This window comes from Osmerus eperlanus, chromosome 18, assembly GCF_963692335.1.
Source record: "Osmerus eperlanus chromosome 18, fOsmEpe2.1, whole genome shotgun sequence".
Taxonomy (NCBI): domain Eukaryota; kingdom Metazoa; phylum Chordata; class Actinopteri; order Osmeriformes; family Osmeridae; genus Osmerus; species Osmerus eperlanus.
Genome location: NC_085035.1, coordinates 6,697,474 through 6,717,258, shown reverse-complemented (window position 1 = coordinate 6,717,258; position 19,785 = coordinate 6,697,474). Strand labels below are relative to the sequence as shown.

Genomic DNA, 19,785 nt, shown 5'->3' with positions numbered 1-19,785 from the left:
CAATCAAAATAAGGATGCTGTTAAATGTAGACTAATGTTTAGGCTATAGCAGGAAATGAACAAGCAATAAATTAGGCTATAGTAAAGGCAATAGCTGATTTCTGAAATTGGACCAATTTTATGAATAATAGGAGATGCATGCAATTATTGTGAAGTCTTCAGAGTACGTTAGAGAGTACAACAAAACCATACCCTATCTATAAACCATGTAGGCCTACTTCACATTTTTTGTTTGTATGTCTGCAAATATGATCCCACATAATGGATTTAAAAGGGATGCTGGCCTCAAGTGGGCGCTGTTAAACTAGAAATATAGGCTACGCGGCTCATAAAATATTGGATAGGCCTAATAAGAATACGTCAATGGAGTAAACAATTTTCAGCAGGTGCAAATAGTCCAATGCTAATCATGCATATTATATTATAACTTGATGAAGGCCATTTATTTTTTTCTCCTATGATCCTGCTGCAGAAGACCTTAGTCTCGACTAGGGGCGTGCCCAGGTAGGCCACATGGACACTCCCAAATATTAGGCGAATCAGCAGAAAGGAGTAGCTTAAGTTCCCTGATACCTTACCTGTGACACAATCACGAATGTGACACTATACACAACAAGGAAACCACACACATCCCTCATTAGGAGGCTATTCGAAGAGCGCAGAACCTGCCAATGCAACACACTTCAGGAGGATCGTGAGGATACTGGTTAGGAATCTGCACACCTGTCAAGCAATCTGCTTTGGAAAAGCTCAGCCAGTTATTCAGAAAAAATGTATTGCGCTCGCATTTTTTGATTTTGTAAAGTGTACTATTTTACCAAACAAAAATCCATGAGAAATGTGCCTTTCAGGATTTTGATTTGAGAGCCATTGGAATGTGAGAAAGAGAAGGATTTTTAACTAAGGATTTGGAAGAAGCGTTTCCCTTTTGACTGACAGCTCTGGTAAATTTACCGTACCCCGATGGAGATTGAAAGCATGGTAGCAAATAGTGCTCTTATCAGGGCCAGGGGAGGTAAGACACTGCTTGCGTTTGATATGATGCTAAGGACATCGGGTTATTTTGCTTTTATTTGTTTAGCATTACATAAATGAACGGTGGTTTATGAAATGTAGAACAATCACATCTCCATGTGTATGAGATATCCAAAACATCTTATAGAGGAATGAGGAAACAAGGAAACAGCTGGTGCGCATTGGTTTACAACCTCTTACTGAAAGTTGACCTGTTGGCCACTCCTACCCCTCCTAAATTCAAAAAGATTATAGTATCAGTTTGCATATTTCATATTTAATGTTATATAAAGTTGTCTTCATTTCTCTCACAATAGTTGGTAATCATGAGGTATGCTATGGGTTGAATTCACAAATGTCCTCTACACTGTATTGTAGAGTCTACAGGGTTAGAATTAGTTATGGTTAGAAGGGATAGTTTTAGGATTGGGGTTAGAAGCAAGGGTTCCGGTTAGGTTTTTGAGATAAGGTTGGGGTTAGAGGTAATGGAAAACATTATTTTGAAAGGGACTGCATTGTAAGTTCTCACAAGAATAGGTAAGTGTGTGTTTGTGTTTGAGCAGTGACTGATAAAGTTTGCAAACAGGTTAGACACCTCTTCAGGATGTGTTGTAGGTGACATCAGCAGCCGATGACACCTGCAGACAGGGAGAGCTATTTCTATTTATAGCAGCATGTTGAAACTTCAGTTTGTGAGACTTGACTTTCTGAGAGTAAGGTGTAGAGTTATGTGGTCACACAGGGTTTAGTCCCTCCCCCTGAGCTATTTGTAGATTAATAACTGTAGTGTAGCATGCTAAGGTTTGGAACCAGACTGTCAAGGAAATCTACATCCTCCTCCCCCATGACCCACCCACGCATCAATCCCATACAGATGCATGCACACATCCACACACTGAAAACAATTGTATTTTATTTTAAGTTAAATGAAATCCTTTAGGACCTTTAGTATATCTGCATATGCTACATTTTTGGGTGTGTGTTTGTCTGTGTGTGTGTCTGTGCATGTGTGCTTATGGCTGGATATGTGGGTAGGTCATGTGGGAGATTCATTCCACCGTTTGAGGTGTGTATCTATGTTGGTTTCCTGGTTCATGGCCTACATCATTTATAAGCCAGGTCAACATATCGCACGTCTCATGTATTTAAATCTTTCAATTTAGAACTCCCAAAAGTAAAGTAATAGCATATTCTCTCAGACCAATTGTATATCTTGTCGTTTTCATGTTTTGTTACAGGATCTAATATGCACTGTCTTTCTGTGTAGGCGGAGGGGCTAAAGGGAAAGGAAGGAGCTGGAAATGGAAAGATTTGCTACGCTTCCCTCATATTAGTCAGTGCTCAGAGCTGGCCAAAACTATTGGTCAGTGTGTGTGTGTGTTTGTGATTGTCTACAAAACATATGCAAACCTGTCTGTGTGGGGTGATAATGTTGCTTATCTGGTGTGTATTCTTCTTTTAGTGCTTGATTATACAAGTATGTGCGTGAAGCAGCCGATTGGCAGAGAGCTGTTTCGTCTTTTCTGTGAGACTAGGCCTGATCTTCAGCACTGCAATGCTTTGTTTGATGCAATGGTAAGTAGCCCTTAAGCAAGCACATTTATTTTTTACTCGAACCATCACCTGCAAATATGAAAGTCTCTCACTGTGTCTGCTGTTCTGTTTGATTTAGGATACCTGGGACATGAAATCAGACGAGGACAGAAGAAGTTTTGGCTTTCAAATCATTACCAAATTTCTAAGTAGCCAGGTACTATTTTCATGCTAAAACACTCCACAGTATGTTAATAGGGACATAATTACATGTTGTGTTATAAGCGTATACTTTTTCAAATGCAATTTTTTTTCATTTGTATAATTTATTTCTTATTTATTTTGTGGGCACTTGCTTCATTGTGTGTGTTTATCTCTGTGTTGTAGTCCTCTTACTGTGTGCAGTTGGTAGTGAGCCATGGAAAAAAGTGCAGGGATAATTTGGAGGTTCTTCCTTGTAATGAAGCCTTCACTGAGTGCAGAAAGTGAGTTTAAGTTGCATTTTTGATGTGGGTGTGAGTGTACAGTATGTGAACTAACATATTTACATCAGTGTGTTTGGATGGGATTGTGTGAGTATCCTTGTGTGTGAGTGTGCTCACTTTTCTCTGTGTTTTACATTGCAACAGTGCCCTGCATGAGTGCCTGAGAGGATACCCCTTTTTTCAGTATCAGCAAAGCATGTACTTTGAACGTTTTCTGCAGTGGAAGATGGTAGAGAGGTCAGTGTGTACTGTGAATTCCCAGGTCGATCTCTGTACACCTGCATGCTTGTATAGTGAGAGATGTAGTCATCTAGTCTTTTAACCCTTGTGTTATCTTCGGGTCATTCTGACCCATCAGTCATTGTGACCCACCGTCGTATTGCGACAAATTTACCGCATACAAAGACAAAGTGAAGCATTTTCTTTTAACAGCTAGGCTGTCTCAGACCCCCCACATTGCAAAGGTTAAAAGAAAATTATTTTAATTTGTTTTTGTATTGGGTAAAATTGGGTAAACACAACGATGGTTCGTTATGAACCTTTGGGTCATGTGACCCGAAGGCAGCACGAGGGTTAATAGATTAGACACATCATTTTGTGGTGTAAGTGACTTCATTAGGGATTACAATGTTTTTTTTGTTAAACCAGCAAGACCTTTTTGAAATAAACTTGTGTTTAAGATTTTATGCCATCTTCCAGACAGGAGGCATCTTGTGATATCTTCAATTTTCAGTCAATCTGTGTTCTCTCTCTAACTTCCCACTTACAGGCAGCCTGTTACAAAGTATTCATTCAGACAGTACAGGCTGTTGGGGAAGGGAGGCTTCGGAGAGGTAAAGCCACAATGGAATCTTAAGAAATTATTAACTAAAACAGTACATCATCATCATAGCTGTGATGCAGTCATCTGTTAAATCCTCAACCTCATCAGTGTATGTCTTATGGCACATTAATAACCATCAAACACCTCATCGTCTGAAGCACTACATTAGCCCCCCATCTCCCCATGTCTCCCAGGTATGGGCGTGTCAGGTGCGTGCGACTGGGAAGATGTATGCGTGCAAGAAGCTGGAGAAGACCCACATGAAGAAACGCAAAGGAGAAACTCTGGCGCACAACGAGAAGCAGTTACTGGAGATGATTGACAGCAGATTTGTGGTTGTGTTTCTCAAACTACTGTTTTTTTTCTCTGGCTTTTGCTCTCTCTCTGTAACCCTCGTTTTCCCTCACTTGGTGTGTACCGTTCCGTCAAAATAACAGATCACCCTTGTGCATATGTGTGCACTTACCCAAGTGTGTGTCTGCACCCCTTGTAGGTGAGTCTGGCTTATACCTATGAAACAAAGCACTCCCTCTGTCTGGTGCTGACCTTGATGGATGGAGGAGATCTTAAGTTCCACATCTACAACATGGGCTCTCCAGGGCTCAGTTCAGAGAGGGTGCAGTTCTACGCAGCACAGGTCTGCTGCGGTCTGCATCACTTGCATCAGAACGACATTGTCTACAGGTCAGTGTGTCATCTGCTTATCATCATTGATAAGGTGTACTTCACAGGCAACACACAACACAGATTATATTAAGACACAAGATGACTTTTCTATCTGTACAGTATACATTTAAAGATAAGGCGCAGAAGGCAGGCCATCTCGGGTATGAGTGTAAAACCTTTTGTTTAGCACATCTTGTTTATCTTAATCATGTTGGCAAAAGTAGGTTTGGCATCATTGTACTAAAAAGTACTCTTTTTGGGTTTAAAAATATTTTAAGAACAGAGTACCTTTTTATTGAAGTACTTAACAGTTCACTGTCCTGTACAGTATTTGTAATACACACCTACCACTTTTTGATTTCTACTAAAACTATGTTACAGGGATATGAAACCAGAGAACATTCTATTGGATGACAATGGTATGTGTACCCCCACCCTCCCCTCCCTCCTTTGTTCTCATGTCAACTTAATTAACAGTGACGCTATGTTCTACTTCATGGTAGGAGGAAATAAATCTGGTTTGGACCTCTTATCATTACAAGTAAAAATAACTTTGAGGAAGTTCATAATGATTAGTTATCAACTGCCATCTAAGACTATTGGCAACGTGTAAGGGAAGGTTGAAGCATGTGAAGACAAGTGAAATTAATTTGAACCTTTTAGTTTAGCAACCACTTTGCTTTTGTTGTTGTAAATGCTTATGTTTTGCCTGATGTTTTCAACTGAGGGCACATTTAGTGAGACGTCCGTGGAGTGAATCATGAAAACAACATGAGACCCTATGATTGACGGATACATCAGGAATCGATTTAGTACATGATATATAGTAATATGATACACGTTTGTCTGAGCTGTTTATCCTGTTCTTATCTACTCCCAGGACACATCCGTATCTCTGATCTGGGTCTGGCACTGAAACTGTCAGGGGGGGAACTGGCACAAGGCCGTGTAGGCACCGTGGGCTACATGGGTATGTTTTCAGATAAACCGAAAAAGTGCTTCCTTACAACTGTCTCTCCCTTTTCTTTTTTTCATCTCTGAGTCGTAAAACAGTGAGACGAGTTTTACTTTCCCCTTGAAGTGACTTGGCTTTTACCCTCAGCTCCAGAGGTGATTGCAAACGAGCATTATGGGATGAGTCCTGATTGGTGGGGCCTGGGTTGTCTTGTGTACGAGATGACTGCGGGGAAACCCCCTTTTCGGGAGGCGAACGAGCGTGTCAAGAGACCCGAGATGGAGAGAAGGACACAGGAAGAAGAGGAGGACTATGGGAAGATGTTTAGCTGCGAGGCGTCAGACCTGTGCCGATCGGTGAGGCTCCAGGGTTCACTCCCTTTCCACACACTAAGCAGGCCAGTTGTTCAAGTCAAGTCTTTAAGGTCCACTGTAGTGCTGTTTCACCTTCATGTCTCCCAGTTCACTGATGAGTCAGTGTCATTGAGATGGCATCCTTCTGTCTGTCTACAGCTGTTAAACAAGGACCCAAAGCACAGGCTGGGTTGTCAGTCATCCGGGGTCGAACAGGTGAAGTCTCATCCCTTCTTCAACACCATCAACTTCAGGATGCTGGAAGCTGGACTCATTGAGCCACCATTTAAACCTGATGTAAAAAAAAAAACATAAAACCTGATAGTTTGTAACAAAACTATTTCAGATGACCACAAGTCCTCTGTCAAAATGAATTAAATTTTTTGGCTTTATTTCATATGTAACATTTGAATTTCCTACTCTTCCTTCCTTTTCCTTGTAGCCTAGATTGGTGTATTGCCATGATGTCCAGGACATTGATGAGTTCTCCACTGTAAAGGGTGTCAGTTTAAACCAAGCAGACAAGGACTTCTACAAAAAGTTCAACATGGGTTGCGTTCCTATTTCCTGGCAAAATGAGGTAAAGGAATGACGAACAATGATAGACCGTGCAATCTCTCTCTCAGCTGCTAAATCCCTCCTAAACCCTTTCCTATAGATAATTGAGACGGAGTGTTTCAAGGAGCTGAATCTGTTTGGGCCCAAGGGGTCACGACCCCCAGACCTGGACTGGAGCCAAGCAACTTACCCCGAGACCTCCAAACGCAGCCTGCTAGATCGCATCCGCCGGAGGCCTGTAAGAACACACACACACAAACACAACACACTCAAATATTTGTGAGTAACACCATACCACGTTTATGTTACAGAATCCTGAGCAGTCAGGTAATGGAAGTGGACAATCCAGTTTACAGTACACATCTAGTAAGGACAACAGCTACATTGACTCAGCAGGCAGGATCAGTACTGCTCTCTAGGAGTACACACGTTGCACTACAACCAGGGCTTGATCTAGAACCTTCTGTTTTGATCAACATCAACTCACTGTACAAGAGTTCCAAACTCCAACGAGGAGCATTGTATGAATCTGTGATTGTTCCATGTTTCTTCATTTGCCTCACCAACTCACAATTCAATAGCTCCAATATGTCACATATGTCAATGCTCCAATATGATTTGTAGGTCCACATTTAAAAGGAAAACAGGCTACAGTGATAAAATGTATGTTATTTTATTAAAACAAGAATGAACACAAAACACATCCCAAAATAATGACCACCATTCAATAACAAACAATTAAAATTGCTTACAAAATTGTTACATCTATAAAAACAGGAGCATGTATAACGACAACAAACAGAAGTATCAAGTTATGTTGAATGTGTTCTAATTTGGTGCCCAGTGAGTTTCACAAGGAGCATGTCATTTTGTGGCATTTTAAATGGACATATTAAATTGAACTGAATGAATTGAGCACTGCTAGCTTTTAAATCACAATTTTAAATCTCATAACAGATTATAACCCGATGACTGTGTGAACCATGTATAGCTATCATGTCCTATGTGGACTCTAATATGGAATCTTAAGAGCCAAAATCACTGTTACCGCAGCACTTTGAACTAACATGTTCTTAATCTACATGAACTGTATGTGCATCCATGTTTTTAGAAAATGGGTTTATTCAAAATAAATCATGACAGTTTGAGCAGGACAGTGTTGTATCCTTTCTAGGCTTCACTCCAGACTTCATGAGTTGGTCCGTAAACAACTTCCTTTGATTGCATTTGTTGAAGAGACCCCAGTCTGTCTGGTGTGCACTGACTGGATGGCAATGTTGAATTGTGTGTGTGTGTGTTACTATCCCTCCCAGGGGGGGCTGCGTCTCCCATCCACCTCTGTTTCAACATGGTACAGCATGTCTGCCAGCGTGTGCTCGATTACTGCACCCCAACCCATGTCACTCATCTGGGGGAGAAGACAAGGCTGTCAGACAAAGGGGTTTTCCTTTTCATTTGAGCTCCGTTATATCAGGCTGGGCCCACTTCACACCCAAAAAGCTCAAAACAACTTTTTGGTCCTTTATTTTCTATGCCTGGAAAGGTTCAGCTCGGGTTGCAAAATTTCAGGAATTATGTACGTTGGAAACTTTCCATGGGAATTAGCAGGAACATATGGGAATTGACGGGCAATTAATACAAATAATAAAAGAAACAGCTAACAAATAGAAATCAGCTATTGCAGATTTAATGCAAATTCAGTTTAATTTCTACCCTGCACATTCCACAAATCATGCACACAACACACTACTCACTGCGGGGCTACTGAGGCCACACCCCCTGCATGCACTGTGCATTCCTCCATCACATGCACAGGTCATTTCTAGAATCCTGCACACTACAAACAGGACTACTAAAGACACTGCTGCATGAGCCCATAGACTACATCAAGTACATTTTCTGTTCAATTAAATAATCTATTAAATTCTACTCACAATTTTTTACATCAAAAATTTTTTTTTACATTTGTATTAGTTTGCAAGGATTTCAGCTTATTACCAAGCAAAATTCTTATTTTTATGTTTAGGATACAGATTGTATAAATAACATCACATTGCAATTAATTCCTGTGAATTGTCCAACTTTGAAAATGTCAAAAATTCCCAAGCTTAACTTGGAAAGTGGAAAGTTTCTTAAATTTTTCTGCCCTTTTGCAACCCTAACTAGAAATTGTATACAGAAACTCAATGCCAAAAAGTGTATGTGTGTCGGAGAAATGGAACTCACCGGCTGATATTTGATGTCTTTAGGGGGGTATTTAAAATGCGGCCCGAAGTTAACAGAGACCTGAGACAAAAACAAAACCAATAATCATTATATATGTTAAAAAAACATAACTGTATTAGTATTTCTCACAGCTACAATTGTTTATCAGTGTTTAATACGGTGTGTGTTTTACTTACTGTGCAGCCCCTGTAAAGGGAAATGGCAGGAAAGTAGAGCCCCTCGAACATGTTCTCATAGGCCAGACCCTGGTTTATCCCGTTCTTGTAGAAAAACATCTAGACAGGAAAACAGAAGTGGTCAACCACAACAGCACCAAACCTCAGCACCTAAACAGTTTAGAGTTCCGTTGTTGTTTTGGTTTTTAAAACAAACTGTCTCATGTACCACATCATTTAATTTGTGATTCATTACTGGACACTGAGCAAGGTCTCAAAGATCTCTCACCCTGCTTGGGGTGACGGTCTTCAGGCTCTTCTCTGCTTTGTCCACATAGTCCTTCTCCTCAAAGTACAGGTAGCTCTTGAACTTGATCAATGCCTGGGGTGGGAGGAACACACTGGAGATGTTTAGTCAAGCCCAATGCAACCCCCCCCCCCCCCCCCCCAATAAAAAGTAGCTTCACCTTGTCCTTGTATGTATCCGGCAGGGCCTTGGCCGTCTCGGTCCCGTCGGGCAGGTCGATGAAGAAGCCCAGGGTGTCTCCCTGGCCGTAGCCTGAGGAGTAGTGCTTCCCTAGAGACTGGTGGAACCGTGTGCCCTTCTTACTGCGCCAGGAGTAGCTGAACTTATCGTAGCCCAGGGGAGCCTGCAGGTTACCTACAACACGTGCATATTGGAAGACAAATATAAGGACAAACGCATACAAGACACTGCTGTGTCCCAGAGTGGCCCACACGAGTAGCTCATGGGAGAGAAAGAGAGGAGTTGAGAAGGTCCTGACCCAAGGGTTGCGACCACCCCAGCCTGGCCGCGGTGTCGGGGGGCATCTCGTCAACAGACACCTCAAAGTACCAAGCGCCTTTCCTGACGCCGTGGGACGCCCGCACCATGGAGTAGCCCTTCTCTCCCGTGACGGTCAGGCGGTCGTCCGAGATCTTCAGCTGGGGGGCTGGAAACACACGGGCGAAAGAACTTCTCACGTTAGCGCTGCATCTATTGAACGGGTTTGGCGTGTATTCATCCAGTGTATTTCAAACAGACCTCGGTCGTGCAGAGCTAGCAGCACCCGCTCGTACAGACAGGCCCTGTAGAGGTCCCCGGGGATGGGCTTGCCGGCCCAGCAGTCCAGCTCCAGCTTCTCCGGGTCGGGCGCGTGAGGGTCCGGCTCTGCCAGGATGTAGCGGTAGCCGTCCTTGTTGAATGGGTGCTCCAGGGGGTAGCCATGAGGGGGGAGACGCTGAGCCGAGAACAGGGGATCACTGCAGAGAGTTGGGAAGGTGGTGGGCAGAAGGAGGAAAGAATGAGGAAAGGCAGACAAGGCAATATCACTATTTATTTGTTTAAAATCAAATGTGTTCCATAGTAGACATTGAGTGACATTGTACAGGGCCATCTGTTTATGGCATTAAGGGTGCTGTGTGTGTGTTTACATATTGTCTGTACTTCTACCTGCGTGTCCTTTTTGCCGCTCCAGCTGTCGCTCCTTCCTGTTGCTGCTGCTGCTTGCGCTTGGCTCCTCTGCCCTTCCCCGGGCCTGGGGCCAGAACGCCTTCACACACACACGTTACACCGAGGGAACACACTTATTTTAAAGTGCCATACACACATAAATAAAATAAAAATGATATGCGTTTGCTCGCTATCTGTCATATTCCAGACTGTGGCCTTGGCATACAGGTAGAGGATCAGCCAGACTAAGTAGGTCGTATATTACGACACATGTTTGTAGTGAAGGGAAAGGTGCAGCAGGGATTAGTTGATCAGTTCCAACGCTATCAGCCCCCCTTCTGTTCCTCTTTTTCATCTCATATTCACCTCGTCCTGTTTAAAATGAACTCCTATCCCTGAGACTGCCTTACATCTTCCCTGTTACTCCTTAGAAATGGATTAGGTTGATGTAGTAGGCAACGGATGGACAACTTCACATCAGATATTAATACTTGCTGCCTACAAATGCCTATTTGATCTTTCCATATCTAAGTGAAGTGTTCCCCTGTGGTGCAGGGGCAGAGGGCTGTCTTTTAGGGATGAGAGGAGGACATGAGGGAGGGTGTAGGCCTGTTTGAGAGATTTGGATCAATTCAAAGCCAAAAGTGTTAATGTAACATGACACTCGACTCCACAAGGCTTTTGTCAAGAGAAGCATAATAGATGGAGGATAGAGCATCGTTGAGACAAAGCCAGGATCACCGGTTGGGGTAAATCAGTGACCCCGGAGAAGCAAGCCAACAGAACAAGAGGAAACAGTCAGTCCAACCATAAGTGCAAAAGCATCACAGCACCAAACGTAATGCAGGGAGCAGAAGGAGGGTTAAGATTGGCCTAGGACAATTGTGCCCATTGGGTTAAGTCAATTCAATTTTTCCCCCAATAAGAATTTAAATGTTAATAGACAAGAATATTTTGGTACCCAATTATATATATTTTTCCTCCCAATATTTCATTTCTTGAATTTAAACAGAATTGACCCCCAGCCCAGGTTGCTCATAGTTACTGATGTAAGGTCAGTTTGCACTGCTGCCTAGTTACTAGACATGGATCTGGGTGAGGCAATGCTGACGTTAGATCTGTGGCTAAGGGGCAACCTCTACAAAGAGGAAGAAGGTATAAAGAGCACCAAATCACACCGCTCTGGCCCAGAGGCTAAAACACCACATATTCACCTGAGAAAGTAGATCCACCTGGAACACAACACACATCACTGAGCATTGCTTGCTTCATCAAGTAAACATTCAAAACAGCATTTTACCCTTAAGGAGTTTTTTATATAAAAGGTTGCAAGAAAGCACACAAAAAAAAACATCTCAAGACTAACTGTGTGGATAAACTAAAACATGTACATTCTTTTGGCACAGCCTGAGAGATTTCACACATTGTAATGGGGCAAATGTGGCCAATGTGGAGCTAGTAAGTGGTTTGTAATCATCTTTTTAGCATACCGTTGACTCCACCTGCAGTGGGAGCAGCTGTTGTCTGTTTCTGGTTGTCATATGAAGGGCCGATGTTTCCCAGATCCTAATGAGTAAACCAGAGATCTTCAGTAATCTGAACAGGCAGAATAATTACAGTCTCTTTCGCAGAAACCAAAGTTACCCTTTGTTAAAGGGGAAAGGGGAGCACAAGGGACAGACAGCATGGCATGTGTGTGAGCATACCTGGTCAAGGAGGCCAAACTTAGGGTAGTCTTCTTCTGCATCTTTGCTTCCAGGATCAGGGTGCTCCTTGACTAAAAACACATCCCGCTCTTTACTCTGAAACACACACACAAACACATTGTTCTTTTTCCCCATTAGGGCTCGACAATAACGATGGCCCGGGGCCAGTAAAAAGTAACGTTGGGACAGTTAAACTAGAAACTCACTGTCCCGATCGGGCCACTGCAACGCATTGATTGGAAAAAAATCTCATTGTAAAACTTCCTGCATGTTTTGCTATCTGCTAAATGCACAAATAACTTTGCAGCTCGTGGGGCGCACCTTTGGCTAATCAAGAGTTGAGTAGTGAGTGACGAGTGGTTGTCAAATTATAATTCTCTAATCTCAATACATTTTTTAACAACTGGCGCGAGACACTGAAGGGAAGGAGAGCTACGAGCTCAAACGTAAGCAACTTTTTTTTATGTAACTAAGATGCACTGTGTCGTCTGTCGTATGCTCCCGTCTAAAGCAGACAAAAGTGGATCTTTTTACACAGAAAACGATCCCTGACCAGCTATGCTAATAGCAGTTAAGCGGCTGGTTGACAATCCATCTTCCAGGCCGTTGACCATGCTGGTCAAGAATTTAAATGCAGATGCCCATTGTGTTATTGCACGACTTATAACAACGGCATATCACGTCATTAAGACGGGCCAGCCGTTCGCCTCGTTCCCCCGGGCTATTGAACTGCAGCAGAAGAATGGTGTCGACTTGGGTACTCACTCAAGATGTGATTTCATCTTTTTTCTTTTTATATCCAGGATGTGTTTAATAAATGGTTAAACTTGTTAACAGAATAACATAACTTATAAGTCTTTGATTTTGTTGTAACAATGATAAATTACAACTTTTGGAGGGGGGGCCAGTAAAAATGGTCTTGGGGCCAGTAAGTTTCAAACAAAATGCAAAGAATGTTAACGTTGAGCCTTGCACATGTAAAAAGAAATAGGATTTAGCTTTGAGGAACGTACTGGCTCCTTTCCCAACCTTGGCATTTGGACCCTACTTTGGGCCAAGTAACATGATGGCTTAACTCACCATAGTCTTCACTATGTTGTTGGGCCAGGTTAGTTTTCCTGGTCTCTGGCGGGTGGTCATGCACTCCCAGTGCTTATCAATGAAAGGTATGATGTCCTGAAACCACGAACAATGAAACAGAGACAATAACATTCTATCTTCATGTCTGAACGCTGTTATTGCATATTTACATACACAGTACATTTACTATAGGAAGAAGAGGACAACCACGAGATGACTAACGCCAGACAAGCAAGAGGGAATGTTTATAAACATGGTCCAGTGATTAAATATTGAACAAACCCGGAAAAAGGTTTTCAGCTGTATCAGACACACCTTGTCTTTGGAGAACATGGTCTTAGGATGCTCCTCCTGTGTTCTTGACTGCCATGTTAGGTTAGCCAGAGCTGTGAGGCACATCTCCTTCAAGTCTGAGAGTGACAAGTGTCATAATTGGTTAGCATTCGATTGATAAAAAGATTGTATTATTCTGGATAGCAAAAAACTAAGATGGATCTCTAAACACCTACTGGCTTGTTTCCTGAGGAAGTAGGTGTTGCCGCTGTGATGGCACACATTACAGTGAAACACATAGTTGGTCATGAACGGAAGACAAGTTCTGGAGAGAAAGAGTGTAAACCATTAACCGGGGATAAATCTGGCTTGAATAGCTGGCTTCCAATAGTATATCAACCTCGATCTGTCTCAAGGGAAACTTCTTTCCCGAGTTGAACTTGAACACCCAAGTCAGTCGGACTTACGCAGTGTCGATGCTGAAGCTCTCTGCGGTAAACCACTTCATACACAGGGCACACTGCAGCTCCACGTCTCCCAGCTGCCTTCCACTCTCCTCATCTCCTGAACCAGTCAAAGCATCAGCAGCCTCCGAGCCCTCACCCCCTGTGTCCTGAAAGACATTGAGGCTTTGCTGAGAATTTCCCAAAAGTTCTGGGGGTGAATCGTCTTTTACATGCCATTGATATAGGGTGTACGGTAATGCTTTGTAAAATACTCGCTTGCTAATACCATTGCTTCCTTCCCATTTGAGGACTCTGTTTCCATGTTGGCTGACAAGTCTCCAAATGCCGCATCACTGAAAGTAAATGAAGCAAAATACACATTTAGCAAGCTGTTGAGCAAAGACACTTACGAAGTCTGAATTACTTAAAGAAACTGGCAACATAGGATAGCAATCGATGGTAGCAGAGAAGTAGGACATAGGTACTAGCTTGTTAGCTAGGTAGTGCTAGCAAATTAAACCAGCAACGTTAGCCTGAGGCTATCTGGTTTAGAGTCTCGATGCGACACATAATTAACATATATTAATGTGTATAATATGCACACGAAAAAACACAGAGCGAAATAAACGCCAAACTCGAAGAGAAAATTAATAAAAGGAAGACAAACCCTTCTCCAGACTCCGGTTCAACAACAGATGCACTGCCCGCTTCTTCCTCCGACGCCATGTTTCAAATCAATGAAATGGGAACTACCGCGAGAGTTCTTCGTCTTCTTCTTCTGAGGTTTGGCAGATTGCAACCAGCGTTAATGAAGTGCATTACCGCTCCATAGAGAACCACTGCTCTATGATTAAACTCACATGCCAACTCATAGCTTACAATTTCTAACGGTTCACACATCACACAAACTATCACCTTGAACCACGAGTTCATTTGGTTTGGCCTGTAATGGGTTTCTAAGTCTAAGCGAGCGAGAAGGCTGTTGTTTATGAAGATAAAGTTCCCATAAGTAAAAACTGGTGATAACTTTATTATGGTGAGATTAGGCCTACCTGCTACTTACAGGGGGGGCGGGGGGGGGGGCTTGTCCATTAATTTTTTGTAGCGGGCAAAGTTATCCCTTAATTCTCAGCGTGAGAAATGGTTGAAATGCATGAGTTGTTGCGTGATAGCGTGACAAATGGCTGAAATGCGCAAGTCTCATGCGCGCAGACATACTGAGATGATTGTTGTCTCGAGTTATACAGAGTAAAAAGACAATCAGAAAACATCACCAGCACCCCCCTGTAAGTAGCTAGTCTTTCAGAATGCTTTCAATTACATGTAGCCTAGATGCACTGTATATGCATTACTGAGTGTGGTGGTGTGGGTGTCGCTCTAGGACGGGCAAGGGCGTAGGTTTGGTCTCAGCTTTGGTAGGGACACTGCCTGCCTGCCTGTTTTTCCTGCACAGTAATTTAGTAGTAATTTAAGTAGTTTAATACAGACACTAACCATGCATAGTTGACTGCTGACATTGGCCGAGATTACAGGGACAGCCATATTACTATCCAAGGGATCATATAGGCCTACTTATTACCAGTTAATATCACTTTTGAGTTGCTAGCCTGCTGGTACTAGGCTAAACTAGCACGGTCCCATTATGTGGGTAGGTTAGCAGCTTTATCCTTCTGGCTTCAACAAGACCAGCTGCTGCTAACACACTGATCGAAAGATTGCAGACGCTAGGGAAAGATTTAATACAAGCAAAAGTTACATGCTCTACTACACTAACAACTTTCCAAACATGTTTCCATTGTAGAATGGGTGGCGATGTAAGGCTAGCAGTTAACAACGACCTTCTTGATAGTTAGCTACTTACTCTCTGGGTGGGGAAAAGCTTCTTATATCCCTCTTTTTTTTGGGTGGCATTTTGATTTTGATTTCTACAAAGCACAAAAGGGTCAAAAATATCAATGCTGAGACCAAACGAAATACTAATATGAGGCTTTATTATTTCCTGGCGTATTTAATAGTTAGCGTTACCGTGTCAGACTACTGCCCTCTTTCTGCAAGTCACAATTCACGAAGTTTCAGCCAATTAAATGACATAATCTTGTCTTGCAGGCTCGAGGCGCTTTGGTTAACTTGGAAATTTATTTTTCACTTTTCTGGGCGACGAACATAGTATAGATAATAATACGAATGAGTTTTGCAAATATATTGTGAAAAATATTTTTTTCGAAAATTAACAAAATATTGGTGGGGACAATTGTGTCTTTCCCAAACTTGGTCGTGAGTCCCTATCGACCCTATGCAAACCTACGCCCTTGGGAAAAATCACAGTACCCTTTATTCACTACAAAAAAACTATAGGCCTACACCACAGCCCCGTAGGCTACTAATTTCCACTGCCTGAATTAAAGTCCCGGTGTTACAAACCGGGCTGGGTGGGGATGGTGCGCAGTTAAGCCCTCATAATCTGGTGAAAACAAGTCTAAACGCACTCATTATGACTTTAAATGCCATTTAGTCATTCATGGACAGTTTCCTCCATTCGGCTACCTCCAAGACAGCGGAGCCTATTATTCAAGAGTTTGAGCTTCTGTGCGGCAGTCAGACAGCAAACAAAGGAATCATACATGCTGCGGAATGTTGAGAGTACCCCTGAGTGTTGTTATAAAAGCCTTTAAAACGTTGGGAGATGGTAGTTGCAGTATCTCCTCCTTCCTCTTTTTGTGTTGAAGCTGGAGCCCCATCTGTGAGTAATGATTAGGAGAGGCTGTGGAAGAGTGATGAGGATGTAGGTCGACCTATACCAAAAGGACGCCCCCTGTATGGCTATTGAAATCTCAATTATAGCATGACCAAAGACATACATTTCATGTAATGACATGCAAATGAACAGTTATATGGCTGTTTGTCCGTATTGTGGGCATATACATGTGTTTGTTTGATGTTAAACTCCAGTATTTTGGTTGCATCATCTCTTCAGCTCTTGGTCATCCTCCTTTTTCTTCAGGTACAATAGATACCACCCTCTAATCCCCTAGTTTCCCAATACCAATACAATCAGTAACTACCTCCTCACTCTCCCTCTCCTCTCCCTTATGTTTATGTTTTCTATTACACCTTGCCCCCCCCCTGCCTCTTTCCACCTCAATTCATCACGATTTCCCCCCCCCCCCCCCCCCCCCTGATCCTGCCCATGCTGAACAAAGACCTGGGTCAGGTAGGGTCAGGACTACTGGTGACATCTGCTAATTGTCCTGGTGGGCCGGCCTCTCTTCCCTCCTCAAAACCAGTTGCTCTGTGGGTGTCAGTGATTGGAAGGACGATGGCAGCTGCCACCCTGCCACATCTTTATGGCTGACCTAGGGTCATATACCCCCTAGCCCCCTAATGCTCCACCAGTAACTGTGTCTTTGTGTGTGGATTGAGCCCATTCTGGGGACTGTAGGACATTAAACAGATTTCATGTAAAGCTAAGTAGCCTACAATATTACAGAGTGCTATAAAGTGCTATAGAATATGATTAATTTGTTATTATATGAATTACTCCTGATTCTAGTTTGTACCTTTAGCTGATGTGTACTTTGCGATACATCTTTAATGGTCATCTCTTTGTGAAAGAAATGCATGTAGGTGTTGTGAATATAGGACAAACTTGTGACTAAAATTATCACACCAATAGAGGACAACGTGAGCCCCTGTAAACTAATATCCATTAGAAGTAAACATAATTGCAGCAGAAACTGAAATGATAAGAATAGGGCCCATTACAATTATGAACAAACCAGTCAATAGTGATTATGTTAAATTTGAATGAGAGAAATTGTAGAAGGAAATAACGCCAAGAGATGTGCTGGATTTGCTGCTAGTCCAGATGGTCTATTGCACTCATAACCTCCTTAGTTCCAATTGTGTGGCCTTCTAATTAAATTAAGTATTTTGTGAGGTTACACTTGCCTAAAGCTATACAGTCAAACCCCATTCAATAAAAAACACAAATGCCTCTATAGACAGTGAAAACACAAGTAGCATAAGAGGCGCAACTTTCCCTCTGAGGAGTCGATTAATTTGCATCACAACCATCGTTCAGGTGTCCTACCAGCGTAAAATCACACAATTGCAAATACTGACAAGGCAAACGACAAAAGAGAACACGATCGTAAAGAAAATGGCACATTTTAACCAGATGCCTTGCAATAAATAACAGGGTATCCCGCACCAGCTGAGAGCTTGCATTACCATTTTATAAGGTTCCGCGCAGGGGTCCTGAGCTCACAGTCTGTGGTGTGTGTTTGCGCAGGAAGGGAGCGCGCGCGATTGTCTTGCTTGTATGGAAGTGGGGCATTTAAGGAACTTTTTTCAGAAATGCAAATTGCGTACGTGAGTGGCGTGTGCTGATCTTGTATAAATAGATGATGTAAGTGAATGGTCAAGCCAAAGAAAGGCAACAAGTTCGAGGAGATACCCGCGGTCTAACGTCATTTAGGACACACACGAGACAAGAAATAAGATAAAGATGCAGCAAGAAAAGCTTCCGCAGATAAACCTTCAGAAAACGTCATTTTCTGTTGCTGATATTCTGGATCCCTGCAAATTTAAAGGGAAACCTTCTCATTTAACTTGGTGTTCAGCTACAAATAAACACACGGGGAGGGTGATCTCAGGTGAGTTCATAGCAGACTACTCGAGGCAAGCACTTGTTTAATTAGAGACTTCCTAGTTTGCCAACTGCGAAGTAGTTTAGTTGTTATGCTCAATTAAAGTTATTCCAGGTTTGAGGTGAATTAGTCAGTAGCCTATTCTAAATGTCCCATTTGTATATATATTAGATTTACTGTTGATAGGAATAGTAGCTCATAGGATTAGGATGTATTTGGATTAGATTATGTATAGCCTATATATAGGCCGCTATGGAAACTGAGGAGCAGGACCAATTAATTCCAATGTACCTACTCGTTACACATGGCAATAAACTAGAAACTTGAACTGCATTTAGTTTTCCTGGCCGCGAGAGAGCACTGTTGGGATGTCTTTACACTGACCAAGAAAATGTATATTGCATTAAACCCAACTGCGTTGGATAGTAATGGCAAACACAAATGAAAGCACGAAAACACAATCAAATAACAGTTTACCATGTTCCGATGTAATGGCGATCTGTATCCTAACCTTAAAATGCCATTTATGTTTTAGGAACATCACCAAGTCATGCAGATGAAAGTTCCCCTGCAGAAGACACAGGTGCGTCTTCGAATGAGAGCTCTACGTCTCCAAATCCCAAGAGATCAAAGGTCAAGAGCAGACGAATTCGGACAGCGTTCACGCTCGAGCAACTCCGGATTCTAGAACACAGTTTCCAAAAGTGCCACTATCTCTCTGTTTTCGAGCGCTACGCCATTGCGAGAGCTCTCTGCCTCTCCGAGACCCAGATCAAGATATGGTTCCAGAACCGACGCACTAAGTGGAAGAAAGAGCGCGAGGGAAAAGGGTCTGAAGAAGAGCTTCAGTATGGACTCAGATACCTCGCACCTCCTTCCTTCTATTCAACAAACCTCAATTTAAACACACAGCATCCCCAACCGGGAGCATCAATTCAGATGTTTGAAATGGCGTCACCATACAACCATTATGCAAACCTTTATGCGTTTTAAATGAAATGGTAAAATAGCCGGTGACATTCAAAAAGTACTCTAATTAACTAATTGCATTAACCTCAGTGACATAAGAGACAGCTATGTTATGCCAATAGTCCAACGACCCAGTCTATTTATAAGTATTTATAACAAATGACTATTTATGTGTGATATTTGAAATATTTGTAAAAGCACGTGATATCTTATGTATGTAAAATGTTAAATTATATTTTCATATTTCCAAATGCCTTATTTGAATATAGAACTGACCGCACAGATTAAATCTGATTTATAAAAATGTCATTAAAACAAGAATTTCAATACTCAAATGAAGAAATCCGTTTTTGTCTACTCTCTGATTACAAGGGGATGAAATTGGTTGGTTGATTTTGAAACGTTTGTGATTAATTGAAACATCTAGATGAGTCAGGAGTC

At 42.3% G+C, this 19,785-nt stretch overlaps 3 protein-coding genes across 5 annotated transcripts; 2 read left to right on the top strand and 1 right to left on the bottom strand.

Annotated features, from left to right (window-relative positions):
• Nucleotides 1–601: 601 nt before the first annotated feature.
• grk5 (G protein-coupled receptor kinase 5) lies at nucleotides 602–7,503 on the top strand. 3 transcript variants are annotated; one of them, XM_062483991.1, is made up of 17 exons: nucleotides 627–706; nucleotides 852–1,015; nucleotides 2,282–2,377; nucleotides 2,477–2,589; nucleotides 2,687–2,764; nucleotides 2,935–3,032; nucleotides 3,177–3,269; nucleotides 3,802–3,865; nucleotides 4,050–4,265; nucleotides 4,349–4,539; nucleotides 4,903–4,940; nucleotides 5,402–5,491; nucleotides 5,624–5,832; nucleotides 5,989–6,126; nucleotides 6,272–6,409; nucleotides 6,488–6,625; nucleotides 6,699–7,503. In XM_062483991.1, exons 2-17 carry the CDS (start codon nucleotides 964–966, stop codon nucleotides 6,804–6,806), a joined length of 1,860 nt encoding a protein of 619 aa, XP_062339975.1. In that variant the 5' UTR covers nucleotides 627–706; nucleotides 852–963; the 3' UTR covers nucleotides 6,807–7,503. The 3 variants fall into 3 exon arrangements, with proteins under 3 accessions (XP_062339976.1, XP_062339974.1, XP_062339975.1); XM_062483992.1 differs by having other exon boundaries at nucleotides 602–1,015; nucleotides 4,050–4,190; XM_062483990.1 differs by having other exon boundaries at nucleotides 602–1,015.
• On the bottom strand, nucleotides 7,045–14,551 carry ash2l (ash2 like, histone lysine methyltransferase complex subunit). Its single transcript, XM_062483994.1, has 17 exons — nucleotides 14,394–14,551; nucleotides 14,013–14,079; nucleotides 13,748–13,893; nucleotides 13,517–13,605; nucleotides 13,323–13,417; nucleotides 13,008–13,103; nucleotides 11,928–12,023; nucleotides 11,712–11,787; nucleotides 11,436–11,453; nucleotides 10,222–10,321; nucleotides 9,814–10,031; nucleotides 9,554–9,721; nucleotides 9,236–9,429; nucleotides 9,058–9,150; nucleotides 8,790–8,888; nucleotides 8,614–8,673; nucleotides 7,045–7,795 (listed from the first exon to the last, which is right to left on the bottom strand). The coding sequence occupies exons 1-17, from the start codon at nucleotides 14,450–14,452 to the stop codon at nucleotides 7,688–7,690; spliced, it is 1,782 nt and encodes a 593-aa protein (XP_062339978.1). The 5' UTR covers nucleotides 14,453–14,551; the 3' UTR covers nucleotides 7,045–7,687.
• Nucleotides 14,552–18,026: 3,475 nt separating this feature from the next.
• On the top strand, nucleotides 18,027–19,666 carry pnx (posterior neuron-specific homeobox). The gene is made up of 2 exons (XM_062484229.1): nucleotides 18,027–18,381; nucleotides 18,911–19,666. The coding sequence occupies exons 1-2, from the start codon at nucleotides 18,234–18,236 to the stop codon at nucleotides 19,366–19,368; spliced, it is 606 nt and encodes a 201-aa protein (XP_062340213.1). The 5' UTR covers nucleotides 18,027–18,233; the 3' UTR covers nucleotides 19,369–19,666.
• The last annotated feature ends 119 nt before the right edge of the window (nucleotides 19,667–19,785 follow it).